The sequence below is a fragment of the Syngnathus acus genome, chromosome 13, assembly GCF_901709675.1.
Source record: "Syngnathus acus chromosome 13, fSynAcu1.2, whole genome shotgun sequence".
Taxonomy (NCBI): domain Eukaryota; kingdom Metazoa; phylum Chordata; class Actinopteri; order Syngnathiformes; family Syngnathidae; genus Syngnathus; species Syngnathus acus.
The window spans coordinates 12,598,975-12,624,582 of record NC_051098.1 but is presented as its reverse complement, the minus strand read 5'-3'; the positions used below and the strand labels follow the sequence as shown (position 1 = coordinate 12,624,582).

Below are 25,608 nucleotides of genomic sequence, written 5' to 3'. Positions count from 1 at the left end.
ACTACAATACAGTATTTGTAGTCACTCACCATACATTCTCATATAATACCTGTATACTGTACAATTCGTAACAAATAGTAAATTGCTGTTACTATATTTGGATTTCCAAAAATTGTATGACGGTATTGAATGACGTACTTATACAAAATGTAAAAAATAACGTCAATATAATTTAAAACAATAACGTATATTAATTAAAACAATTTCATGGATATGCACATCACCGTTGTGTTCGGAATCCGTACATTTTGATAAAGCCTTGATGCTTGAACAAATCAATATACCGGAAGTAGTAGCATTGGTAAAATCATGACACTCGCGTAAATTAAGAAAATCGTAATATTAATATTTTTATTATTTCATTTTGAGGTGTGCATTTGTATATTGCAAATGGACGTGCATATGTTTTACAGTACATTCTTTAAATGAAATAAAATTCGCGATGCGTTTCAATGCAGCGTCAAGATACCGGAAGTTCCGCTACCCGGCAGACGCTAAGCTAACGGAGCTACTAGCGAATGTGTGTAGCAGCACTAGGTTGCGGCGTTTTGCCAAGTTGCCAACCTGCCTTTACGATGAACCAGACTCCCTCTTGACCTGTTAAACTTGTTTCCAGGATAATTTTACAAATCAACTTGTAGACGGCGTCTCTGAACTACTAAAGAGTTGCTCTGTGTATCAACAAGCAAGGTAACCGTCAAGTGAAACACGACAGCTTATCGCTTTTGATTGGGATGGCCGTTGTTTTTAGCCTAGCCTCTCGAGCTAATGGGGTGACTACTGCTACTTTTCAGAAGTGCATTGTGACTGCTTTATGGGCTTTAATTTTTGTCAAATCAAGTTCAGCAGGTGTTGTTAATTGTCGCTTGAAAAAAAAAAAAAAATCCTTTGTGATGTCAGACCAACGCGATGGTGTCATCACCAGGGCCGGTTCTAGGAATGCACATAAGAGGGGGCAGTCAGAAATGTGAAGGGGGCATGTTCTTTTTTTTTTTTTTTTTACACATTTTTAACACTGTTAGTGTTTTCTTCACGGCAGTTGTTAGCTGTGTGTCCAGATCTCAACCTGGAGAAGTGGATTGCACTATGTCAGGCCTCTACACTAAGACCTGTCCAGCTTGGGTGTCCCACCTGAAGATTAAAGCTTCTGCTGGTATTGCTCTTAGGGTCACTGAGGCACGCAAACCCCCTGACCACAATAAGGTGGCAATCTCTCAGGGGGGGGAACATATAATATGAATGTTATATTAACTATTATTTGAGTTGTCGTTAATCATTAGTTACATCACGGGTCATTACGACGAGTTTGGTGGAGTTTTTACTGCTTCTTCCAACTCCTACCGCGCTGACTGTAACTTGACACTCTCTGGCTGCGTCTTGCCTCATTTGCATACCCGCAGTGATTGGATGTTTACGGAGGGGCGCGGAGTCCTGACAGCAGGCTGTGTGAGGACACACACTGCACCGACATGAGAGAAGAGAGGGGGCTGATTAACGTGTTTTTCACTTCTAAAAGTTTGATTCGAGGGGGCAGGACATCTGTTTGAGGGGGCGTTGCCCCCTCTTGCCCCTGCGTAGAGCCGGCACTGGTCATCACCCTATGCAACGTTTCAATGTGTGATCTTTATTGTACAATATTTCCAATGAAATCGTTCAGGGAATTTACAATTAAGTTATTCCAGTCACTATGCAAAACAATTGGTATGATGGTTTGTAAACTACAATGGAACTTAGATTTACATTTTCAACAGAAAATTTGACAAAGCAATTTCCATTTTTGCTTTGATGCCATCTGGCGACATGGTCTCAACCAAGTATGGTGACGTGAGGAGGAGTTTCGTTTCGAAATAATTTGGAATTTGCCACCATCTATCAGCATCTTTACCTGTAGATTTTCTATTGGGGGAATCCTCCTGGGTTTGTTGTATTACAATTTTGGTTTTGTAAGACTCCAAGATAAATCTTGACATTTCACATCTGATCGTCTTGAACATATTTCTTTGTGGTTTCCCAACCCTTCTTGTGCCGCAGTGAGTGATCGAGTGGCATGCTGGACGTGGGGAAGTGGCCAGTGTTTGCCCTCCTCCCGCCTGAGGAACTCCGCCTCATCCGGCAGGCGTGCGTTTTTGGTAGCGGCGGCAACGAAGCCCTTTATGTCACCGTCAATGACGAGGTAACGACGGCGAGTGTCCGCCTTGTGCGTTCCGGGTCGAGCCAGGTTTCAGATACATGCGACGTGCTGAGGCTGTGGGGGGGGGGGGTAAGCTGATGGAATAGCGCTATCTTTAGCCGTCAGGATTTAATTCTAGACAGTGAGGGCGGAGATTCAACCGGCTCATTCTTGCTCATTTGTTTTGTTCTGCAATGCCCCTTAAAGAACTACAATCTGCAGCTTTGTTTGTCCAAGTCCTCAATTTGCAAAGATGTTTGCTCCCGATGCCACCTGACATGTCAACGCATGAAGTCTGCTTGATTATTTTGAAATGCGGTGCCTTTTTGTCTGCGTGCAGGTCTTCGGTCTAGGCACCAACTGTAGCAGCTGCTTGGGCCTCGGTGACCTGCAGAGCACCATCGAGCCGCGCAGGATCGATGTCCTCTGCGGCAAGAAGATTGTGTCGCTTAGCTACGGAACCGGACCGCACGTGGTGGTCGCCACTTCGGGTAACATAAAGCTGGCGAAAGTTTGCAGCCTATTTCAAGGAAACTTGAACGACTTTCTGCGCAGATGGCGAGGTGTACGCATGGGGCCACAACGGCTACAGTCAGCTGGGCAACGGGACCATCAACAACGGGCTGACCCCCGCCCTGGTTTCCACCAACCTGCAGAACAAGAAGGTTATCGAAGTGGCCTGTGGCTCCCACCACACCATTGCCCTTACCACAGAAGGAGAGGTACTGATCCTTACGCGTCTTTCCCACCTCATCTTATACACAACTTTTTTTTTTTTTTTTTAAATTTAAGCCAGCAAACGTGTCGCCCCTGCCTTCAGGTGTACGCCTGGGGCTACAACAACTCGGGCCAGGTGGGATCAGGGTCCACCGCCAACCAACCCTCGCCGCGCCGGGTCAGCAGTTGCCTGCAGAGCAAAGTGGTGGTCAACATCGCCTGTGGGCAACTGTGCTCCATGGCTGTGCTGGACAACGGCGAGGTAACGAGTTCTTTCACTTGCAAATCCACTCACAATTGGATCTTGTAATTGGTCAGAGCATCATTAAAGATGAGCAAAATTCATTTCAGGAGACTTTTTTTGGAAGAACTTTAAGCCTCGTCCTGCAGTGAGAAATTGGTTAAAACACTAAATTAAGAAAAGTTCCATTTGAGCGCTGGCGGTGCGATGATGTCAGAAGATGCATCCAATAAGGGAGGGGCTAGCAAAGTGAGCCTATGTCACCCACCCCTGTTGCAGATCTATGCTTGGGGCTACAACTGCAACGGTCAGTTGGGTTTGGGCAATACCGGCAACCAGCAGACGCCGTGCAGGGTGGCGGCTCTTCAGGGAATCAAGGTCGTCCAGGTAAGAGTGAGGCCGTTTGCCTTTTAATGACATCAGCAAGCGCACCCAGGCCCTTTTCTCTCCCGCCTCGCAGGTGGCTTGCGGCTACGCGCACACGCTGGCGCTCTCCGACGATGGCTTTGTTTACAGCTGGGGGGCCAACTCGTACGGCCAGCTGGGCACGGGCAACAAGAACAATTACTCTCTCGCCACGCTCATCAGCACTGACAAGGAGAGGTGCGTAAACACCCGCACGACATGCTAAGTCGAAGTGTTTGAGTGAATTAAAGGCACCGCTGTATCCCCGCAGCATCGTGGAAGTGGCCGCATGCCACACCAGTCACACGTCTGCTGCCAAGACGCAGAGCGGTCAGGTGCTGATGTGGGGCCAGTGTCGTGGTCAGGTGGTGACCAACCCGCACCTCACGTACTTCACCTGCACCGACGACGTTTTTGCCTGCTTTGCCACGCCCGCCGGCTCGTGGCACCTTCTCACCGTCGGTGAGCCCGTGGGGAAATTTTCCGTTCAACCTCTGTTAAAGCCCTGACTTTGTTTTACATCTCCATCGATATTTTTTATGACCGTATTGTCATGCAAGCGGGCTCTTTTATGTGACCGTGGAAGCATTCGAAGAAATGGAAAAACAGGAAAGTCTGTTTCCTGCTCATTCCTTCTGACTCGACTGCAAACATGTCACGCTCACTGTGCCCATTTTTCGTTCTTTTGTTTTTGTTCTATTGTTTATTGGATTTCAAAAACCTTAAGAGACTTTTTTTTTCCCCCACATGCCGCAGACAGTGAAGACTACCTGACGGTGGCACAATCGCTCAAAAAAGAGTTTGACAGCCCCGAGATCTCAGATCTGAAGTTCCGAGTGGACGGAAAGTGCATCCATGTGCACAAAGCCCTACTAAAAATAAGGTAAGTTTAATTCTCGCGTGTCTACGCGGCGACAACCAGAGCGAGCAGTCGATTGAGCAAAACGTCCATCGTCGCGTAGGGAAGGTCCAACTTTTCCCAGCGTGCTGCGGTGAAAGAACACCGCGTGTCCGCGGCGGCGTTTCCCCTCGGTGTCAAAAGGGGAAGCCCAGGCAGACGTATTGTTTCCGCGTTAGTCTTTTTATAACGGCGTTCCCCGGACACGGAGCATCTACATTCTTGTTACTCGGAAGGAGCCAGACAGTCTGCTTGCTGCGTCGGCGGCGTTAACCTCAGTACGCCGCGGATATGCAGCACTTCAAAAACGCCTGCCTGTGGCGCGAGGATCGCGTGTCCACCGAGCTGCTGGAGTTGCACTTTAACTGAGGAAGTCTATGTTTGTTCAGCTCCGTATGTTGTACAGATAAGGCCGCTGGAAAAGGCACACACAGGACGCAGCCTCTATACGATGATGGAGCTCTTCAGCTCATATTTGATGAAAGTATGACTTTGCTTTCAGTTTTATGTTCTCTCTTTTAACACAGGCATGAAATAGTACTTCCCCTTTTTTTATGGGGGCAACATATTTTTATGCTGCCATTACATTGTAGTTTTGACATTTTTATGCAGGCATTAGCAATCACCACTCCCCCCCCCCCCCACCCCCCTTTGCATTCAGGTTTGGCAGACTCCTTTGATTCCAAATGGTTATTTTTTTCATTATTCCTCCGCAGGTGTGAATATTTCCGTGTGCTGCTGAACGAAACGGATGAGGACACCATTGAAATCCAGCAGTTCCCCTTCCTGGTGTACCGAGCCTTCCTGGAGTACCTCTACACCGATTCCATAAATCTGCCACCAGAGGACGCTGTGGGTAAGGACACTCGGTAACACAACCAACGGTATGGACCGCTCTCCTTCCTCTGCCCCCCCCCCCTTTTTTTCAGGCCTGCTGGACCTGGCCACCTTCTACCGGGAGAGCAGGCTCAAGAGGCTGTGCCAGGACACCATCAAGAGGGGCATCTCGGAGGACAACGCCATCACTCTGCTCTCGGCTGCCGTCAAGTACGAAGCCCGGGTAAGCTCCTGGGAAAACATGCTCTCGCTTTCGAGGTCGTTTTTTTTCTTTTCATCCCCCCTCCCAATTATGGATTTGTAATTTTAAAGACACCTGAGATTCGCTTTCCTTCCTGCTGACCAGACTTGATCCCTTTTAGGACCTGGAGGAGTTCTGTTTCAAGTTCTGCGTCAACCACCTGACATCGGTCACACAGACGCAGGCCTTCGCCGAGATGGACCACGATCTGCTCAAAAACTTTATCGGCAAAGCCAGCCGCCACGGGGCCTTCAAAAACTGACAGAGAAAAAAAAAAAAATCCTCTCCGCCCTTACTTGTGATAACGTCGCTACCGTTCAATGTTTAGGAGTCCAACACACCCTAAGGTAAATGAAGCCCTATCGGTTTTTTTTCAACGTTGAAGACCACAAAGACCAAAGGTTCCGCTTGTTTCGTTATCTTTTTTCTTCACTATGATTGCGTTCTTCTGGGTGGTAGAAAACGATGACAAGAACTTCCCCTTCGTGGTATTGTTTACAGCTTTTTGTGGCGTAATGTACGCCACCTGTAGTTTTGGGGGTATGCAGGCTTAAAAAAAAAAACGATCACCTGCTAGGACTGCAAATGTTACTGGACATTTACACTTTTATACCAGTTGCACTATGTTACATTATGTAATCTGTATTTAAAAACAGGAAACATAGCAAACACTCAAACTTGTCTTGTCTTCTTGGTAGCTAGAGTGAGGTAGAACAATGCACAATACGCTGTAGCGACCCCCCAAAGAAAAAAAAAAGAATCACAAAAATATAGCACTTGAATAGGGGTGTGTAGAATTTTTATAAGCACTCCCAAGTATCGATCGTGACCTTTCGTCTCACCTTCCTTTGGCGTTATCATATATGATACTAACTGATAATAATTTAATTTTCTTGTTGCCAGTGTACGGTCACAAAATAATATCGCCACCTACCGGCGTGGCATGCATAGGACACCATGTCCTGTTAGTGTTTTCAGTTATTGTTCCGTTGTTCTCCATGTGTGACCTTCAAAAACCCACGCAAGAAATGTTTCCGTTGTTACAGTTTAACGGTGTTAGTGTGGTTGTTTGCACAGGTGTGCCGTTGTGGGGGGGCTGGTTGCTTTACAAGGCAAGCCAAACATGGAGCTGCACGCTAACGTGCTCAAAGTGGGAACGCTTCAATCTCTTCGTGTTGTTCGCAGGAATTCCAACGTGATGCCGTCGAAGCGTGATGTCACCTGACATCGCTCGCCATTCAAGGCCTTAGCATTGGCCTCAAGAACTGGGGGGGGGGGGGGGGGGGGGGGCAACATACTTCCTGGTATTGTGAGAGCTTCAGCAGTCTTGGGAATTGGAGCACGTCTTGTGCTGTTTTTGTTCAGCCTGTGCTTGTTTGAATGTCGGGATTGGTTTTAGGCTAAAGACAATTGTGGAGGTTGCATGGCAGGCATGTGTGTTTTCTGGAATGTTCACTCGGCTGTTTATTTTCTTGCCTATAATAGACAACTTTTGGGTTTCAATTCAGAGCTGGGATAGGAAAACAATCCTGCTGCCATTGAGGGGGAAAATAATTCAAAATGATAGTTTAAAAATTTACAGTAACAGTCCAGGTTTTTTTATCCCTAGAAAACCCGTCAAAAAATGCATGTAACTACCAAAAGTGGAATTTTATTTTTAATTTTAGGGCAAAAACGAACAGATATTTGATACGCAAATATTTTTTCTGGAATAAATATATTTTTGTGTTTGGAAATACAGTGACAAATGCAAGCTCACTGTGAAATGACAAAAAAAAAAAGACAAATATGCAGCATTTGTGAGTCCTGTGGGAGCAGACAAAGGGAGAGGGGGGAGGGTCCGGGGGGTGGGGACCGAATCCCAGCCCAGTCAAAGTACAAAAGTGTGTGTGACTCAGTGAGAGAGCAATAGAGGGAGAGGGGGGGTGCGAGCGAGCGAGCGAGCGAACCAACGGCACAAAGGAGAAGTAGGCAGCTGCTCCTCACTGAGATAACCCAGCGAAGGAGAAACAAGCCAGTGAAGACCGATTGTGACTTGCTCTGACTTTTGGTTTTGCGAGGGAAGAAGAGGACAAGCCAGGACTTTGGTGCTCTCCATTCTCCTCATCTTGTGGATATGCCCGGCTTCCCTTTGTGCAACTTCTCAGCCTAGAGCCGCACGGTGGCGGGGGAGGAAGGGGCATGCCGGCTCCCCCCTCGGCTCTCTTCACCACGAGCTGGACTTCCGCGAGGATATCAAGGATGGCCATCACGTCGGGGACGAGTCGAGAGGTTTGAATCCTTGGGAACAAGTTTCCAAGGTCCAGGACTTTAGGCTATCCTCAGACCCGTGCATCAGCGATGACCTCAATAGGTCCCCGCCAGTGTCCGGAATAAAAGTGGACAGTCGCTAAGCAGAGCCGCTGTCCCACGGAGCTTCCATCTCCAAGATGTTCAACGGCGTCCCGCCGCCGGGTCCCGGCAACGTCTCAGCGGGCAACTGCAGCCAGAACGACGGCTTCAAGTACCCACTGTACAGCACGGTGTTCAGCGTGGTGTTTGTGGTGGGCCTGGTCACCAACGTGGTGGCCATCTACATCTTCACCTGCACGCTCAAGCTGCGCAACGAGACCACCACGTACATGATGAACTTGGTGGCGTCCGACCTGCTCTTCGTTTTCACGCTGCCGCTGCGCGTCTTCTACTTCATCAACCGCAGCTGGCCCTTCGGCAGCGTGCTCTGCAGGGTCTCCGTGTCGCTCTTCTACACCAACATGTACGGCAGCATCCTCTTCCTCACCTGCATCAGCGTGGACCGCTTCCTGGCCATTGTGCACCCCTTCCGTTCTCGGACGCTGCGTACCAAGCGTAACGCCAAGCTGGTGTGCGCCGCCGTGTGGGTGCTGGTGCTGTCGGGCAGCCTGCCCGCGGGCTACCTGTTGGACACCACCTCGCGGCAGCGCCAGCGCGCCAACGCCACCTTCTGCTTTGAGAACTTCTCCTCCAGCCAGTGGAAGTTGCACCTGTCCAAGGTGGTCATCTTCATCGAGACGGTGGGCTTCGTCCTCCCGCTGCTGCTCAACGTGGGCTGCTCGGTCAGGGTGCTGCAGACCCTGCGGCGCCCCCACAAGGTGAGCCGGGACGGCGGCGCAAAGCTGAACAAGACCAAGATCCTGCGCATGATCGCCGTGCACCTTAGCACCTTCTGCTTCTGCTTCATCCCGTACAACGTCAACCTGGTCTTCTACTCGCTGGTGCGCACCAAGACGCTGAAGGGCTGCCTGGCCGAGTCAGTGGTGCGCACCATCTACCCTGTGGCGCTGTGCCTCGCCGTCTCCAACTGCTGCTTCGACCCCATCGTCTACTACTTCACCTCGGAGACCATTCAGAACTCCATCAAGAGGAAGTCGCTGGCGGGGAGGCCGTGTGACGCCAGACTCTCCGAGGCCCTGCAGTCGGAATCCAGCTCCAACTTGCAGTGCGGCCTTAGGAACCTCAAATCCAAGATGCTGCTCAACGAGTCCTCAGTGTGACGCTCTCTTGGACCTTTTTTTTTTTTTATGAGCTCTAAATTCCGACTGTGGATTTATGAGGCCCTGTGCACTCTCCCCGATGTCCTCCCACTGGGGATTATCCTGAAATTACGCAACCACCTGGAAAGGAGTGAACACTTTTGGAAGTGCTTGTGTATCTGTTGCTACTTTTAGTACGCTTAAATTAACATGCGGGGTTAAAGGTCGGATGGTTTTTTTTGAGCACAGCAGTGGATGAAAAGCTTAAATAAAACCATTTGCACCAGAAAGCAAAACAAAACACTTGTTTCTTTACATAAATGGAGATGCGGTACCACTTTGGGATGACGCATACTTTACTACACTTGCGTTCAGGCTGCAGCCAGATTGAGGAAGCGAGCGTCTAGCTTCACTCTGGCAGGGAGTGCCAAGTTCCTGTACGGAAGTTTTGCGCAACCATTGAGAGAAATCATGCACGCAAGCGGGCAATTTCTTTAATAAAGCAGATCATATCTGAGAATAGAAACTGCTCGAAATTGATGACCAGCCACGCTTTTTTTGGGGGAGGTTAGATGAAGCCTATGTTTGCGTGCCTCGGTGGGGGAATATCGTGAGTGTACAATGTTTTGTAAAAAAAAAAAAGTCAAATTGGGAAAAAAAATAAGGGCATCAGTAGAAGTTTTCTTTTCAAACACTTAAACATGAGCTGCAACATAAAAACAGCTTTTAGGGTTGTTTGCAAATTATTATTTTTTTTCCATCTCTTTCCCCCATTTTAGGAAGGACATTCAAACTGGTTTTGCTTCCAACAGTGCAAAACAGATGGCTGGGTGTGACGTGAATTGCCACGCCACCTTTAGGTTGAGTCAAGGGCGTGGGCGGGACTCCATTGCTGTTGTGAAAACAGACCCTGGTTTAAGATGCATCGTGATAGAAAATCCAAATATTTGCTGTTTCACACTTTCAAAATAGCGGTTGGGGAAAAAAGGTCACAATAAACCTACGACTGGTACTGTATCTTCTTCCTTGGGGGAGGTAATAAACAAAGCTTCGTTTGCATATACAAAGCTTATCTAATCAAGCTGACCTCCGCCTCTGACAAGACACAGACATGCATTCTGCTTGCTCTTTTTTTCAAGGGAGCTTTTTTTATTATCTTGTTTTATTTTTAATTTTTGCATCGAGGCTACGCGAGGCTATCACGCTTGCACACGGCAGCTGTGTTGAGGCTGACAAGCTCCATCGGGGTCATGCCAGCCCGGACCATCTAACGGTCCACTTCCTGTCGGTTGAAGGCGGCCATTTCCAGACATGTAGAAGCATCTTGGTTCAACTAATAATAGGACCGGACAATTTTTGCATCAAAGATTGTTCTTGTAAAATTGTCACCTCAAAGAAATTACTTTGAGGACATTTATTTCATGTACATGCCCCATTGAAGATATCCTGCACAAAAAGGGTGAGCTCACAAAATTTCTGAAACCAAGACGTTGTTTTTATCAGGCAAAAAAAGCTGCATGAAAGACATTTCTTTCCTTCTTTCACTCCTTGCAAATTCCTCCTTTCAAGATGTCGCAAAAGTCGGAAAAGGAGGAGGACGACAACGGCGGTGGGGGCAGACGGGAGTCTCTGCTTCGGATAATGAAGCATTTCCCGCCCTTGAATGCTTGGCGTGCCTTTTCAAGTTACATTGGGAGGAAATGCTGATATCAGCTGCGTCCATTTGACATGTCCAAGATACTGCACTCTCCTACCTTGTCTTCTTACCGCTCTGTAACCGCACAAGTTGACTCAAGCGCCAACACCAAGCCATTGTTGAGACCAAAAATGAGAAGCAGCACTGGGTTAATCAACAACAACAACATCAACAGTACGAGAGGTATGAGAGGACTTACCCCCCACGCTCCCATCTAAACAAACCTTATCAAGCTGAGTGCCTTAGCATTAGCATGATGAAACATTTTACACCTAAAGTTGTGTAAAGATGAAATTGAGGAAAGAAAAGTAGCAATATTTCACAATACTACTAAGTCTGGAGTCAACTCGCTTTATTTCCTCTTTCACCTTTATTTAGTTATCCTGCAAAGCATTGCTTTCCATGCAGCTCACAAGGCCAAATTCAGTAGCAAAAAGGCAAACTTGCTGTTAGGTTGCACTTTCACAGGCAGCAGTCTCAGTACTTTAGTCCAGAAAAGCCATTGGTCAAGCTTTTCATGTGGCAAGACAAAGCAAGGAAGTTCTTACTGCCTTCGCTTCCCTTGAGGGGTGCTGACAAACATAAAAACATGACTAAAGTTCATATACCCTTGTAGTAATTCTCAATGTGGCTCCCTCTCGTGGCACACAAAAGAATCACTACCTAAAATGAAATACTAAGTTCATATATTTCTCAATGTGGCTCCCTCTAGTGGCACACAAAAGAATCACTACGTAAAAATGAAATACTAAGTTCATGTACCCTTGCAGTAATTCTCAATGTGGCTCCCTCTAGTGGTACACAAAAGAATCACTACCTAAAATGAAAAAGAAAGAAGTTCGCTTGATTGTCGCACGAAATTATGATGCAAAATATATTTAATTCATTACATTCTATTTCATGATGTTATTACTGCAATTTTTTGAAGTGAGAAATATGTTACAAAAACATGTTGCTGTGTTTTCTGGGGCTAGAAGACTGATTTATAATAAATATATTTATTTTAATATTAAATGTGGGGTTAGGGGTAGGACATAAGATGGACATTGGGACCTCATCGATCTAATTTACCTCTATGTGTCTCCAAAGAATCCTTCCCCTGAGGGTATAATGTTTTGATGCGATGTTTCACATGGCCAGCAGGGGGGGCCGTGCCCCCTCCGGCTACCATAACAGGGTAGCTTGTCCCTCCTTGCGCGAGGGTGTGGACGTGGGCAGACGACTCGGCGCGGTTCAGTCTCTCCGAGACGGAAAGGAACACCGCTTTAAACTTCTCCCGAGGCCTCCAGTTACTCCTTTACATCTGGTAAGCCATCGCCTCGGACTGTTTTGGTGAGTCGAGGCCGCCCGTCGTGCTCGTTAAACGGCGAAGCGACGCCGACTTTTTTGTCGCTGACCTGCAATTGCCGATGAGAGAAGCGGACCGTCAAGAATGGAGGTTAGCTTGCTAGGCTGCAGCTGCCAAAGTACCCCCGGGCCCTCTCCTTTTTTTTTTTGCTTCCTCTTCCTTTTACTCGAGTGTGGTGTCGGCTGAGCGCTCCGTGTTCTGGCCTGTTGAGTGGAAATCAACAAGTTTGCTTTTTCCACCACGTTAGCGCGATGGCAGGCGGTGCTAGCCCGACTAAATGCTCATCAAACTTCGCCTTCATATCGAAAATACTTTGACGAACACTTTAGGGTGATCTTCTACGTAGTATCTAATTTATAATCGCCTCGCAATGTTTCGCCCATTCTGCAGTTCCAAGTGTTAAACACAAATCAATTATCAACGCACTTTAGTGCAAGAAGCGTTCCATTAAATCAATATTATTATTATATGACCAATATTACGAGTAATGCTGGTTATTTTTCTTGACGAGATCGTCAAGGATCAAGCTGGACACATTTAAGTCACCGTCACAGGCAAACAACAGCAATTCCTCCATTTGAGGAAGCAACAGCTTGCAAATATTTGGTTGAATTTATTGGCAAATGTTCACAAACGACCAACAAACAGTCGAAAACTTTCTTATCGAGGTGATTGAAAATGCATTTCGTTTAAAGTGTAAATGACTTAAAAATGAAATCCAAAAGTGACACTTTTCTCTCCTCATTATTGTTTGGTACTTAAACTGCATGCTTTGTATACGCTATGTTATTAATTCTAAAACAATCAGAAAATAGAAATTACATTCAATCCTGGTGCAATATGCATGTACGGGATTGCTCTAATTTCTCCAATTTGGGATGAATCACGTGAAAAATGTCCATTGTCCTCTCAAGGGTGAAATTTAAAATTGCAATATTCTTTGAAAGCCGTACAGCCCGCCCCAACTATTTCCAACACGCTTCTTTTCCACTTCAGGCTGCTGCGAGCGCCCTCCTCACCCCCCAAGAGGCTCAGCGACCGTGTCCCTCACTGGTTTCGGTGAGGGACGGATGAAAGCTCCGTCTCGCCGCTTCAACGCAGTGTCGTGCCGCTCGGGCTAACGTCGGGCGTTCCATAATGGACGACATCTTCACGCAGTGTCGGGAAGGCAACGCGGTGGCCGTGCGCCTCTGGCTTGACAACACGGAAAATGACCTCAACCAAGGGTGAGAGTTCCTGTGATTGAATCCATGAATCTTAAAAAAAATAATGCTTTAATTGGCATGAAATGTCTTTTAAATATTACCAGACGATGAGTAGGATTTTATGGTGGTAAACAGTTAATTAGCATGTAGACCAGTATCCAAATTAATTTGTGCATTTTTGCCATTGGCAATTTCAAATACAGTTCTGTCCTGTTTTTAAATAAAGGGATAGAGATTAAGTCATTGTTTTGGAATAAAGCTTGTCCAAAAGGGACGACTCGTGCCCAAGTTAAAAATTTGCCGGCGTGACTCGGCCCTTTGGCTGCCTCGGCTGACTTCCAGTAGCAGTGGGACAGCAGTTTGTCCCCCGAGGACGCCGGCCTGGAATTGAACCCGCTTCCTCGGAAGCGCGTGTTTATGGGTCGGCAATCGCCTGATGCAAGCACAGGAAGCTGGCCGCGATGCCGGCGATGCAGAAGCGAGGCAGCCGAGGCTTGCCAACGCCTCTCCCGACCCGCTTGAAGGCGTCCGCAGCGGTCCCGACTCTTCCATTAGCCGATGAGCGCGTCGAACTCCTCGCTCCTCCCGGCTGGCTGATTTATTGCCTCAGGCGGGAAGAAGAGGAGCGCGGCTCGCCCCCCCAAGAGGAAAATTGGGATTGTGTTTGACCTTCAAATCTCAGCGTGAAATACTTTGCGTCCTCCCGGATTGTTTACTCTGCCGCCACAAAACGCAAAGCGTGGCTGGCGCATGCTAAATCTCCTTACAAGGAATAACACGCGGGCAGCCGCAGTCGCGCTCCCGCCCGGCAGGACGACTGCGCTGCAGCGGCTCCGCTGTCCAAGTCGTGTTTGGCCAGACAGACAAGTGTGCGCGGAATGCGCATCTCGCCCCCACCTCGCTCGGCCGATTCCGTTTTCGACATTCCTCTTTATTCTGCCGTTTGGAAGGCAGCTCAAATCTTCAGCTGCTGCACTTGAAACTTTGCCCTCGCTGCCTCCGTTTCCAAACGTTTGTCCCCAAACAAGCACTCACTCGGCTTTCCTCTGGCTTACCGCTTCAGTCCGTCGTCTTTATTTAGCTACGCCGCTAACGCCGCTAGCTGCGCAGGCTGAGCTCTGTCGAGCAAAGGCTCCTTGTTTGGGATGGCGAGGCGGGAGCTTTACGGGGTGTTTGCTGATTTTATATATAACTCCCTTTGTCAGCGCGGCGGGAAGCGGACATTTAGTGGTCGCCATAACTCCCGCTGACACTTTTTGTGAATGAAAGGCCGTAGAAATCGCTGCGTCCGGAGGGATCCGTTCCCGTCGTCATCAGTTGATTGTGAAACGGAATGAATCACGCTTGGTCGGCAAGTGACGCTCGTTTCCTCAGATTTCGCCGAGCGGCCGGCGGCGAGGCTTTCCTTGTGACTCATCTGCCAGACTGAGGCCCGTTGGCAGGTGCAAGCGCCTGAAATAAATGACGGCAGCCGATCCACGAGGGGCTTAGGGCGGGAGGGGGAAGATATGTCGAGCTCAAAGCGAAAATCGAGCTCTGCCGCAAACATGAGAATCCGTAGAGCTTCAAAGTGCCACGCTAATGCTAACAGGAGTGGGAAAGTCAATATTCAGATGCTGTTTTTGGCTCATCAATGAGCAAGATTTAGCCACAAATGGCCCAAGAAGGTTGTCGATCACAGCCGCTCCTCTGTGGTGCTCTCCGCTCAATTCTCCGTCGTTTTGTTAGCAGTTAAAATCTTATTCCCAGATGTGTCAGACTTCCTTCCGGGGACTTGAGTTAATTAGTTTTTGGGGTTTGGCCTTCTACTCAGACGGGAAATGAGCCTCCTCCCGCCCGATGCACAGATAGACCTGTGTAGTGTGACTGACTGGGTCTGCGCGGGACGTGTTAGCACAAGCCAGTGAAACGGGAGGCCGGGGCGGAAGCTTGACTTGCCTTCATAATGCTCTTTCAGTTCTCTCTGGTCTGATTATTGCGCGTCTGTGTGGGGACTTGATTTGAAGCGAGACAGAGGAGACGAGCCAAGCTGCCAGAGGAATGAAAAAAAAACTAATCGACATAGAACAGATGGAGCTCTCGCTGCCCTTAGAAGGTCTGCGTCGGCTTTTGACTGAATGGCTTGTGTCATTCTGCTGACGCCCGTGTGCCAGAGCACATCAGTAGGCCCACTGTGTCAGCCACAATGCTGCTCAGAGCAGATTGTGATGCAATCAAGTCAAGACACATAAAAAAAAAATCTTCCTCGGCGCGGGATGGGCAGAATGGACTCGGGACCCCAATTGGCACACGTGAGCCAACTTGACATCCGGGCCGCGCTTGCACAAGGGACAAGTTGACACGTGCCGGGCCGTCTTGACGCACAGCCCGACTTGACTCCGAAGTGAACTCAAGTCCATTAAAGTGATGTTGCAACTTTGCAGGGACGACCACGGCTTCAGCCCTCTGCACTGGGCGTGTCGGGAGGGCCGCTCCGGCGTGGTGGACATGCTCATCATGCGAGGCGCCCGCATCAACGTCATGAACCGCGGGGATGACACGCCCCTGCACCTGGCCGCCAGCCACGGACATCGCGACATTGTGGGCAAGGTACTGGAAAAAGTCGGCGACTCATCCCGCTAATGTTGTGTCATCAAGTCACAGACGAATATTAGATGCCTCAAAATGGTCTCTATTAGTTGCATACAAACTGGCGCCATCTGGTGGACAAAATGTCTGTCCAAATGTTTTTACAATCTTTTTATGGTTTGGAACAAATGTCATGATGCGGCTTTGTCATGACAACTTTTGAAGGCCTCGTTTTGATTTTCGATTGTGTCAAGATAGAGCTTGCACACTAGCAAAAAATATAAACGTTGGCGATACCTCGGCTGCGTCCGTAATCCGCCGGCCGTCTCTGACGTCTGGTCCTCTGTGTTTGCCGGCAGCTGATTCAGTGCAAAGCGGACAGCAACTCCGCCAACGAACACGGCAACACGCCACTGCACTACGCCTGCTTCTGGGGACAAGACTTGGTGGCGGAGGTTAGTGGAGGCCCATTTTGCTCAGCGCTCAATTGCCGCAAGCTTTTGCTTCTTGTCCGCCTCGCAGGACCTGGTGACCAACGGGGCCCAAGTGAGCATCTGTAACAAATATGGCGAGACCCCCCTGGACAAAGCCAAGCCTCACCTGCAAGAGCTTCTCAGAGGTATCAGCCCTGTTTTCTGGCTTCTCACTATTTGCCGGTCACTCTTCACTGCTCATTCTACCCTTTGCTGTGCAGAAAAAGCTGAGAAAATGGGACAAAACTTGAACAAAATCCCCTTCAAGGACACATTTTGGAAAGGCACCACCCGAACACGACCTCGTGAGTACGCAACACATGGCGAAGAGCAACTTGATCAAATTTCGTCTGGAAAGTGTTAATGACTTGGCTTGTTTGTTTTTTTTCCCCCTATCGCTTCTGTTTCTAGGCAACGGTACTTTGAACAAACACGCAGGCGTGGACTACAAGCAGCTCTCTCTCCTGGCTCGAATAAACGAAAACCAATCTGGAGAGGTACGCTGATGATGCGGCCAACCCTCGCCGTTCTCGACGCCAATATCTTTTTGCAGTAGTCTTACATGCATTTTTTTTCTTCTCCATTTTACGTAGTTGTGGCAAGGGCGCTGGCAAGGCAACGAGATCGTGGTCAAAGTGCTGAAGGTCCGTGACTGGACCACCAGGAAAAGCAGGGACTTTAACGAGGAGTATCCCAAACTCAGGTGCGTTTTTTTTTTTTTTGCCGTCTCTCCCGTTGACTGCGATGTCACAACCGGGCGCCCTCCCTCTGTTGCAGGATCTTTTCCCATCCCAATGTGCTCCCCATGTTGGGAGCGTGTCAGTCCCCACCGGCCCCTCATCCCATCATCATCACGCACTGGATGCCATACGGCTCCCTCTACAACGTGCTGCACGAGGGCACCAGTGAGTACTTTGCCGGCGAGATCCCACCCACCTCGTAGTGACCTCGCTCGCCGTGTCGTCCTGCTCTCAGACTTTGTGGTGGACCAGACGCAAGCGGTCAAGTTTGCTCTGGACATCGCCTGCGGGATGGCCTTTTTGCACACGCTGGAGCCCATGATCCCCCGACACTATCTGAACAGCAAGAGCATCATGGTGAGGACACGTCACCAAGGCTACATTGTGCGCCGGGCGTGACATCTCGCTCTTGGCTTGATCAACAGATCGATGAAGACATGACAGCCAGGATCAGCATGGCCGACGTCAAGTTCTCCTTTCAGTGTCCCGGCAGGATGTACTCGCCCGCCTGGGTGGCTCCCGAGGGTGCGTGATGCCGCACACCACACGCACAGTTTGGCCCAAGTCAAACAACAATGACTCGTCACGAGATACGCCCTCGCGGCCGTTCTGATTTCTTGGCCTGCTTGATCGTTTTTGCAGCCCTGCAGAAGAAGCCGGAGGAGATCAACCGGCGGTCGGCGGACATGTGGAGCTTTGCCGTGCTGCTGTGGGAGCTGGTGACCAGGGAGGTGCCTTTCGCGGACCTCTCCAACATGGAAATCGGCATGAAGGTCAGATCTCGTCCGGCTCATGCCGTAGAAGAAGAAAAGTTGGCTGGTCCCTGCGATATTGTTAACTCTCGTTTTGTCTTCAGGTGGCCTTGGAGGGCTTGAGGCCCACCATTCCGCCCGGCATCTCGCCGCACATCTGCAAGCTGATGAAGATCTGCATGAACGAGGACCCGGCCAAGAGGCCCAAATTTGACATGATTGTGCCTATTCTGGAGAAAATGCAGGACAAGTAAAAAAAAAAAAAAAACTTTTGAACAGACATTGTACACCTCCCCCTGATGTTGCCTTAAACTGCTCACCCTCAGCAGCCGTATATTTTTCTGGAAGAGTTTTTTTTTTTTTTTTTTGGAATGTTGCACATGTTGACTAAAGACACGTGGCTGAGTAACCTGTGGAGGGCATCGACGGGTTTTGGTTGGATGTGAAAGGTGTTCCTATATCGCTGAATCAAACCATGACTTTTAGGGAGATTCCAAAAGGCGCATGTTTGCTCAACCCGAGGGTTGACGCAGCACGAGTCAGCATTTCGCAAAGCATGACAAAGCATTTCTTTGTAATGACTAAAGCTATTTTTAAAACGTTTTCCCATACACCAAAAATAATACTGATGGTTTATTTTTTTGGGCTCTCGTTTGAAAATCTAGACCAAAAGTGCTTTTAGTTCTTATTTCTCTACATGTCAAAAAATCCTTGGGAGGAGTGTTTGATTGTGGCCATCAAAGGAAGAACAAATGGTGTACTTATTCTAAATCATTGTGGGTGCGTCTTTTTTTTTTTTTGTCATTGCATTCTGCATGCCATTATATTTTCTTTTGTCTTCACGTGCTCATCTATCTTGTCTTTTCTGTGCCTACATCGCTTACTTCTTTGCATCCGAGCCAAAATCAAATGCAACGTATACTAATGTATTTATATCTACAATATATGTATTAAATTGAAAATTATGACTAATTTTATGTGTTCATTTTCTATGCCATTCACCAAAAGCTTGTGCGTGGCAATATAAAGTGCGGCGCCTGCCTGAATCTGTACTGTGTATCAAATTATGTTTTACAAGCGACAGAGACCAGATTGATTTGATGTTGCGGATTATTTTTTTGTTGTTTCTTTGAATTTAGTTGACACGGACAGTTTGGACTTTGGAGCTTTTACATGTTATTGCAAATTTAATAAACATAATGAAAGCTTCACATGGAATCGTAGTCCCACGGAATCTAATCTAATCAAATGGTTGTAAATGTCCATGAATCATATCGAATTTAATTTTTTTATTTTTGTGGAGAGAAGACACACCCCTCAGATGCTTAGGCTGCGAACCGGGTAAGAGCCCCGCTGCCACTGCCCTCCTCCGCACCCCACCTCACCCCATCCCGTTTGGAGAGACCGTCGCCGTGGGCACGGTAGCAGTTTGCGCTTGCTTAATCATGGAAACATGTAGCTAACTCGCTCAACCGGACGTCTTTTGAAGCCAAGGAGGGTCCGCCGGTAAGTGAAAAGGCTTCCACACGGGCAGATTGCGCTTTAATTCGACGCTCCGGAGCTTAATCGTGAAGCTAACGTTAGCTTAGCCAAAATGACGGACGGCAGTGATGGCGGATGGACGGTGCCCGACTGGCCGTTATTGTCATACGGCGGCGGGCCGAGGCATCGAGAAAAAAAAATGCGGCCGACGTGGCAGGGTTTCATGGAGCCTATTTGATTTCATCGCGTATTATTTGATTCCACGAGTAGCAATAAATGTCACCGCGATGCCATGGTGACATTTAGGGCAACGTTATTATTAGAGATTAACTATAGCCAAAGTACGCTTCGGATCGGAAAGATTAAAACGTCATAGCGAAATGTCAGCCTTAGCTGGCTGGTTTAAATAAATGATATGATTTAAAAGTGTGTATTTAGATGTGTAGTTTGAGCCATTCGACTCGATTGACGACTAAAAACACCACTGGAGTGAGACAGCTTCACTAGCTGTGTGAGCTAGCATGCTAACAACAGCGAAGCTCCTCTTGGTTTGCATTTTGCATTACATTACGACCAATAAATACCACAGGGTTGCTATCGTGGTATTAAATAAATGTTCTGTTTTGCGAGTTAGCCTGCTAACATCATTCCGTTTCGTCACAATCAACCCCCGGGGGTGGGGGGGGGGGGTTATTGGGCACAGAACGCGAATAACGGGCCCCCCCCCCCCCCTCTTATCTTTTACATGTCAATCACTATAGATTTGTCTATAAAATAAGTACACCTCTGCATAAAATTGTATCCTAATTCAAATGCTAGCTGAGGTCACGAGCACCCCCTGGAACCCCCCTCGTGCCCCCCTATTTGAGAAAGACTGCTCACGAGGCTGCCATAAGATTTCTTGAAATGATTTCATTTCACTAAAGCTAAATGCTAATGTATAGAGTGGAAATGAGCAATAAACCGTACAGAGCAGCAACACGCAGAAGCAGAGAATCCGGGAGTATATTGTCTCCCCTATGTCGGTCAACAGCTACGTGGAACGTGAAGCAGCGATGGGCGGCCACGACGACGACGTCAGGCCGTACGTGGCCAACAAGCAGCGCGACGAGGAGCTGCGAAAGAACAAGTTGAACGACTGGTGCGAGCACGAGTCGACAGGCAACAAGGCCAAGTGGCACAAGGAGGGTCAGAACCAGCTGCGCAAGGTGAGCGAGAACCAGCAGGAGCAGGACCACAACTGCAACATCAGCCACAATGGCAACCCGGACGGGGGGCGGGACGAGTCCCCCAAAGCGGCCACCCGGGAAGAGGCCAACAACATCCTCAACGAGCCGCTCCTCATCCACGCTGTGGACGAGGACGAGGATGAGAAGGAGAAGGAGAGGGAAGAGGAGGACAAGGAGGAGAAGTCGGAGGAAGCTCCTCCAGATGAAGAGGGCGCCCCCAAAGGACAAGAGGGAGGTGTCCCCGGCAGGAGCGCCTGCCTCCTGTTCGCCAACGTCAACGGGATACCGAGCGACGATGAGGCCGACTGGTCCGCCGCCAGCCCCGTTAACGCCGCCGACGCTTCTTCTCCCAACGGCAACCGTGGTGAGCACCGGAGCACTTGAGGCGCACGCGGAAGCCAAGCCTGCATTTGTCTTCATCATCCCCTAGACTCCTTCTGGGACTCGAGCGCCTTCGAGACGGACACGGACCTGCCGGCCGGCTGGATGCGTGTGCGCGACACGTCGGGCACCTACTACTGGCACATCCCCACCGGCACCACCCAGTGGGAGCCCCCCTCCCCACTAGGGCAGGTGGGCGACTCCACGATGCCCTCCGCCGTGTCTCCGGAGAGGACGCCGTGCGACGAGCCTGAGGTCAGACCCCCTCTCGAGTCCCAAATATTTTTCCCATTTGGAAGACCCGAGCGAGCCAGCGAGGGAACTTTGTCGCACGGTCCGTGTTTGCGTGCTCGCATTTGATCGGCCAATGTCGTGCGTGTTCTCAGGAATCCTGGCCGCAGTTTTCCAGCATAGAGGAAGGCGGCGCCGACGGACAGCTGTGGAAGGTAACAAGTATTGGAAACGCGTGGCACACGCAGGATTCCAACTCGTCTCTAAACCGTGACGTCCGCAGGAGGAAGGAGAGGCCGCGTCGGATCGAAGCCTGCGAGAGTTTGAGGGGGCCACTCTCCGCTATGCTTCCATCAACCTCAAGTAAGTTCTCTTAGCGTCACGTCAACAGGCTTTGCAAGGAAAACTGACTAAATCTCTTGTCGCTCACGCTGAAGCTACAACTGCTCCCAGTCTGAGGATGAAGAGAACCCGGTCCCACTCTGCACCGATTTAGAAAGCAAGGTACTCGGTCCGTTCTGATATTTCGGCTATCCCTCATTTTAGCGATGAGAGTGCTAAGAGGGATGGACTGTTGCTTGACCGTCTCCCTTGTGCTGGGGGCAGTGCTTTGCCGTGCGTTCGTTGGGCTGGGTGGAGATGTCGGAGGATGACGTGGCGCCGGGCAAGAGCAGCGTGGCCGTCAACAACTGCATCCGCCAGCTGTCCTACCACAAGCACAACCTGGACGACACGGCCGGCATCTGGGGAGAGGTGACGCCAGCTCTGAGACCTGAAAAAAAAACTCCAATCCATTTGCGTTGAAGGCCACATTGCTCAGCCAACTCTACTGATGCACGTCTTTTTCACACAGGGCAAGGACATGCTGATGGTGCTGGAGAAGGACACCATGAACCTGATCGACCCGCTGGGACAGACGCTGCTTCACGTGCAGTCCATCGGCAGCATCCGCGTATGGGGCGTCGGCAGGGACAACGGCAGGTCCGTTTTCACGCCCAGCGCAGCTAAACGGACTCATTGTTGTGCAACCTGAGTTTTTCCTCACAAGAGGGACGTGGCCCTGTGAAAGAATCATTTCGATTCAACCTTTTGACTCGTTTGCTTTTCAACTCCGAGTTGCGCTTTGAGAGCCTCTGCTGGATATTCGAGGGTATTACAGCTGCGTCTTGCCATTGTTCTAACGCTTGTGTTTTTCTTCCATGCTGCTTTTTGCCCATGCCAACAGGGAAAGGTATACTCGAGGCCTTTTTTTTTTTTTTTTTTTATGCTCTCTGTGGTGTGCGCAACCTTTCCGCCTCATAATGGTGAATTTCAAATTTGTGCGCTTTGCCCCGCAGGGATTTTGCCTACGTGGCCCGGGACAGTCTGACGCAGGTCCTGAAGTGTCACGTGTTTCGCTGCGACTCGCCCGCCAAGAACATCGCCACCACTCTGCACGAGATGTGCGCCAAGGTGGGACTCGCCTCGCGCGATACGCTTTCAACAGCGGGGGTCAACACCGTTTTCCTCTTTGCACGTTCCCGATAGATAATGATGGAAAGAAAGGCGTCCAAGCCCGGCGTGAGTCGTCTCAGCTCAGACACGGGCAAGCCGTTGTCCGTTGAAGGTAAACAAAAGCACCTCTTCAAGATTTTCCGGTTGCTCACATGGATCGTTTCCTTCTTTTGCCAGAGTTTCCGGCTCCCAAGAATGAACTTTTCCAGCGCTTCCAAGTGTATTACCTCGGCTGCGAGGCCGTGCTCAAGCCAGTGGGTAAGAAAAGACTCCACTCCCTGTTGTCACGCTTTCCTCTCGCACGTATCTGACACGAGGACACGTTTGGCAGGCATGGACGTGATCAACGAGGCTCTGGAGGTGGCCGTGGAGGGCAAAGACAAAAATGACTGGACTCCGGTGTCTGTCAACGTGGCGCCCGCGACGCTCACCATACTCGCAAAACAGGTTCAAGAGCATTTTTTTTTTCTTTCCCCTTTTGAGGGTTGGATTCCTTCTTCTGTAACCAAGTGCAGTCTTTTTGTAAATGTGATTTCATTTGTTTAACATAACAGGTATGCATAAGAAATGTAAATTGTCGTAGAAAAGCGACGCCGTCAGCGAGGTCGAAGACGCCTTGGCTGACCAAACTTGCTATTTTCAGACGGACGAGGTCGTGTCGGAGTGCCGCGTGCGCTTCCTGTCTTTCATGGGCGTGGGCAAGGACGTGCGCACCTTCGCCTTCATCATGGCCGACGGCCCGCGAGACTTCACCTGCCACAAGTTTTGGTGCGAGCCCAACGCCGCCAGCCTCAGCGAGGCTGTCCAGGCCGCCTGCATGGTCAGTCTTTCTGCATTTGGGAGGGGCAACCACAGAAATGCCCCATATTCATTTTTATCTGACTTTCAATCAGTTAATTTTTGTCACCCTGAAATGTTGATATCAACCGCACGTTGTATATTTGCTCACATCATAAAACATTTTAGTCCTGTCATTCATTACATTTGAATTTGTCCATTATCTTACAAAGTATCCTCATTCTTTGTGGCGTTTCCATTTTAACATTGTACTTCTGTTTTGAAGCTACGCTACCAGAAGTGTCTGGACGCACGTCCGCCCAGCCTGGCGTCTTGCTTGCCCACCCCGCCCGCCGACTCTGTGGCCCGCCGCGTCAAGAAAGGAGTGCAGAGCCTGCTGGGCAGCTTCAAGAGTTACCGTTCGGGCTCCCAGTCACCTTGATGGGCCGCCGCGCCGCCAAGGTCCATGCAAAACAGCTCCAATTTTTTCCTCACACTTTTTGACACCTTACACACTCACATGCTCAAGGGGCAAAAGGCGACCTGATTTTTTTTTTTTTTTTGGGGGGGAAACTTTCCTCTCCTAATAGATGGCATTCCAGCCTTACTGGGATTCTTTGATGTGATTCTCAACTATTTTTGTGTTTTAACAGAAACAACGCTTGGAATGTTGGGACATCCGTCACGTGATAAAAGATGCTCGAATGAGCGCTGTAGATTGTCTCTCACATACACTACGTTGTTCCCTATTAGGCCTCGGCGCAATGTGTGCGTTAAGAGTATGCTAAGTGACATTGGAAGCTCTGGAACACACGCAACCTAAATTGTCATCCACTTGAATCTCCTCATGGCAGCCTTTCAGGATAAATGCCACCATGTACAGTAGAAAATGACTTCATCTAAGATTGTTTCAAAAAACTCAGTCGCACGCTCAGCCCAACGCGTCATTTATTGTTTTATCAGTCAACTTAGTTGCCAGAAACAAAGACGCCACTAGGTGGTGCCAAAGCACGGTGGCCATTGCTGCGGCAACCTCAAGTTGGAGGGCCAATTGCCAACGGGGCTGCGCTCGACATTTCGACTTTTCGTGCGAGTCTATGTTGAGGCTAAGCTAAGTGTGCCACATAACGCAACACATACACTCAGTGGCCATCGCTGAGATGGCGAGGGAGGCTCAGGCAGGGCGGGGCTGAGCTTCCCTCGCCGATGCGCATAACGTACGTGAGTCTTCCAAAGAGATAGTCATCGTTCTTTCGTTGATTAGCATGCAAGTTGAGTGTGCAATAAGGACCTTGTTGGAAACGTCAACAACCCGGCCCGCACTGTTGCCAACGCACACACGTGCTCACATACACCCGCTCGGTAGTGCTGTACCATGCATGTTTACCTTTTTGGTGTATCCTCTGCGTCCTGTTCTCTCTCTCTCTCTTTGTGCGTGCGTCGAATTAGAAAGTAGCCGTAGAAAGCGGCCACGCAGCCGCTTTGTTTTTCTTTGGACACAAAACCATGAGCATAACTTTTCCACGCTCAAACGTTTTGTTGCTTTTTGCTGTGGATGTACGCAACAAGTGAATGATCTCATCAATGATGTGTCGTAGCACCCTAGTAATGATTGAAAAAAAAGGATGTATAAGTAATGTATAGATTTCTATCTTAGCAACACTAACCCACCCACGTCGATCACCGCCGCCTTCCTCGTCACGTTTGCTCATCGTGTCCCGCGCCCATTCCCGGCTAGTGGCATTAAGTTATTATTTCTTCCCATGTACATTTTAGATGTTCAAAAATGGATGTATATACAGTATATATATATATAAATATATACATACACAAGAGGTCAGCGCACAATAAATGTCAACATATCATTGCTGTCGTTGCCGTTACCATGATTGTAGTTTTTTTATTTTAGTTGCAGTGCACACTGAAGCCACACGGGGGAGCCCTCTATCTTGTATCTCGCTAGCTATCTTTTGGTTTTTTCCTCTTTCCTTCCCTCCTTCCCTTTAATTTGCCCTTTGATTTTTTTCTTTACACCAACACTTCTTTTTTTCTTTTCCTCTCCTTTCCCTGTCCATTTTCTTTTGCTTTTTCTGTCTTGTCACATTTTTTCCCCCTTTCCCCATTCTTTTTTTTCCCCTTTTCTCTGACCTTTCCTCTGTCCTTTCTTCCCTCCTTTCCTTTCCCTTACATCCTCATCCCCCCCAACCATTCCCTCGATGAGCGCCTCTTCCC

The 25,608-nt window shown here is 49.0% G+C and overlaps 4 protein-coding genes across 7 annotated transcripts; all 4 read left to right on the top strand.

Moving 5' to 3' along the window:
- Nucleotides 1-489: 489 nt before the first annotated feature.
- Nucleotides 490-6,256, top strand: rcbtb2 (regulator of chromosome condensation (RCC1) and BTB (POZ) domain containing protein 2). Its single transcript, XM_037268807.1, has 12 exons — nt 490-690; nt 2,032-2,173; nt 2,511-2,661; nt 2,726-2,892; nt 2,991-3,149; nt 3,408-3,515; nt 3,589-3,731; nt 3,805-3,995; nt 4,290-4,416; nt 5,148-5,287; nt 5,361-5,491; nt 5,631-6,256. Exons 2-12 carry the CDS (start codon nt 2,048-2,050, stop codon nt 5,769-5,771), a joined length of 1,584 nt encoding a protein of 527 aa, XP_037124702.1. The 5' UTR covers nt 490-690; nt 2,032-2,047; the 3' UTR covers nt 5,772-6,256.
- Nucleotides 6,257-7,388: 1,132 nt separating this feature from the next.
- lpar6a (lysophosphatidic acid receptor 6a) lies at nt 7,389-9,301 on the top strand. The gene has a single exon (XM_037268810.1). The coding sequence runs from the start codon at nt 7,939-7,941 to the stop codon at nt 9,019-9,021; it is 1,083 nt and encodes a 360-aa protein (XP_037124705.1). The 5' UTR covers nt 7,389-7,938; the 3' UTR covers nt 9,022-9,301.
- Nucleotides 9,302-11,858: 2,557 nt separating this feature from the next.
- Nucleotides 11,859-18,754, top strand: LOC119133116 (integrin-linked protein kinase). 2 transcript variants are annotated; one of them, XM_037268809.1, is made up of 13 exons: nt 11,859-12,002; nt 13,041-13,270; nt 15,673-15,838; nt 16,177-16,272; nt 16,340-16,436; nt 16,512-16,595; nt 16,702-16,787; nt 16,884-16,993; nt 17,068-17,195; nt 17,266-17,387; nt 17,456-17,555; nt 17,673-17,803; nt 17,887-18,754. In XM_037268809.1, exons 2-13 carry the CDS (start codon nt 13,182-13,184, stop codon nt 18,034-18,036), a joined length of 1,359 nt encoding a protein of 452 aa, XP_037124704.1. In that variant the 5' UTR covers nt 11,859-12,002; nt 13,041-13,181; the 3' UTR covers nt 18,037-18,754. The 2 variants fall into 2 exon arrangements, with proteins under 2 accessions (XP_037124704.1, XP_037124703.1); XM_037268808.1 differs by having other exon boundaries at nt 11,998-12,134; nt 17,887-18,036.
- A 362-nt stretch (nt 18,755-19,116) lies between these two features.
- On the top strand, nt 19,117-25,259 carry apbb1 (amyloid beta (A4) precursor protein-binding, family B, member 1 (Fe65)). Of its 3 annotated transcripts, XR_005100052.1 has the most exons (16): nt 19,117-19,288; nt 20,298-20,857; nt 20,924-21,129; nt 21,261-21,320; nt 21,389-21,468; nt 21,543-21,609; nt 21,712-21,858; nt 21,959-22,086; nt 22,331-22,336; nt 22,443-22,557; nt 22,633-22,711; nt 22,777-22,857; nt 22,931-23,046; nt 23,243-23,419; nt 23,663-24,114; nt 24,166-25,259. XR_005100052.1 is itself a non-coding variant. In XM_037268805.1 (15 exons), exons 2-15 carry the CDS (start codon nt 20,320-20,322, stop codon nt 23,816-23,818), a joined length of 1,956 nt encoding a protein of 651 aa, XP_037124700.1. In that variant the 5' UTR covers nt 19,117-19,288; nt 20,298-20,319; the 3' UTR covers nt 23,819-25,259. The 3 variants fall into 3 exon arrangements, 2 of the variants coding, with proteins under 2 accessions (XP_037124700.1, XP_037124701.1); XM_037268805.1 differs by having other exon boundaries at nt 23,663-25,259; XM_037268806.1 differs by lacking the exon at nt 22,331-22,336 and having other exon boundaries at nt 19,118-19,288; nt 23,663-25,259.
- The last annotated feature ends 349 nt before the right edge of the window (nt 25,260-25,608 follow it).

What these genes read in the sequence shown, in the direction of transcription:
- rcbtb2 (XM_037268807.1), top strand. Translation starts at nt 2,048, where the DNA reads ATGCTGGACGTGGGGAAGTGGCCAGTGTTTGCCCTCCTCCCGCCTGAG. An exon ending in CCCTTACCACAGAAGGAGAG is followed by an intron (nt 2,893 to 2,990) that starts GTACTGATCCTT and finishes CCCTGCCTTCAG; the next exon opens with GTGTACGCCTGGGGCTACAA. An exon ending in AGGGAATCAAGGTCGTCCAG is followed by an intron (nt 3,516 to 3,588) that starts GTAAGAGTGAGG and finishes CCCGCCTCGCAG; the next exon opens with GTGGCTTGCGGCTACGCGCA.
- lpar6a (XM_037268810.1), top strand. Translation starts at nt 7,939, where the DNA reads ATGTTCAACGGCGTCCCGCCGCCGGGTCCCGGCAACGTCTCAGCGGGC.
- LOC119133116 (XM_037268809.1), top strand. Translation starts at nt 13,182, where the DNA reads ATGGACGACATCTTCACGCAGTGTCGGGAAGGCAACGCGGTGGCCGTG. An exon ending in GAAAATGACCTCAACCAAGG is followed by an intron (nt 13,271 to 15,672) that starts GTGAGAGTTCCT and finishes GCAACTTTGCAG; the next exon opens with GGACGACCACGGCTTCAGCC. An exon ending in CGTGCTGCACGAGGGCACCA is followed by an intron (nt 17,196 to 17,265) that starts GTGAGTACTTTG and finishes TCCTGCTCTCAG; the next exon opens with ACTTTGTGGTGGACCAGACG.
- apbb1 (XM_037268805.1), top strand. Translation starts at nt 20,320, where the DNA reads ATGGGCGGCCACGACGACGACGTCAGGCCGTACGTGGCCAACAAGCAG. An exon ending in GCACCGATTTAGAAAGCAAG is followed by an intron (nt 21,610 to 21,711) that starts GTACTCGGTCCG and finishes TGCTGGGGGCAG; the next exon opens with TGCTTTGCCGTGCGTTCGTT. An exon ending in TCACCATACTCGCAAAACAG is followed by an intron (nt 23,047 to 23,242) that starts GTTCAAGAGCAT and finishes TGCTATTTTCAG; the next exon opens with ACGGACGAGGTCGTGTCGGA.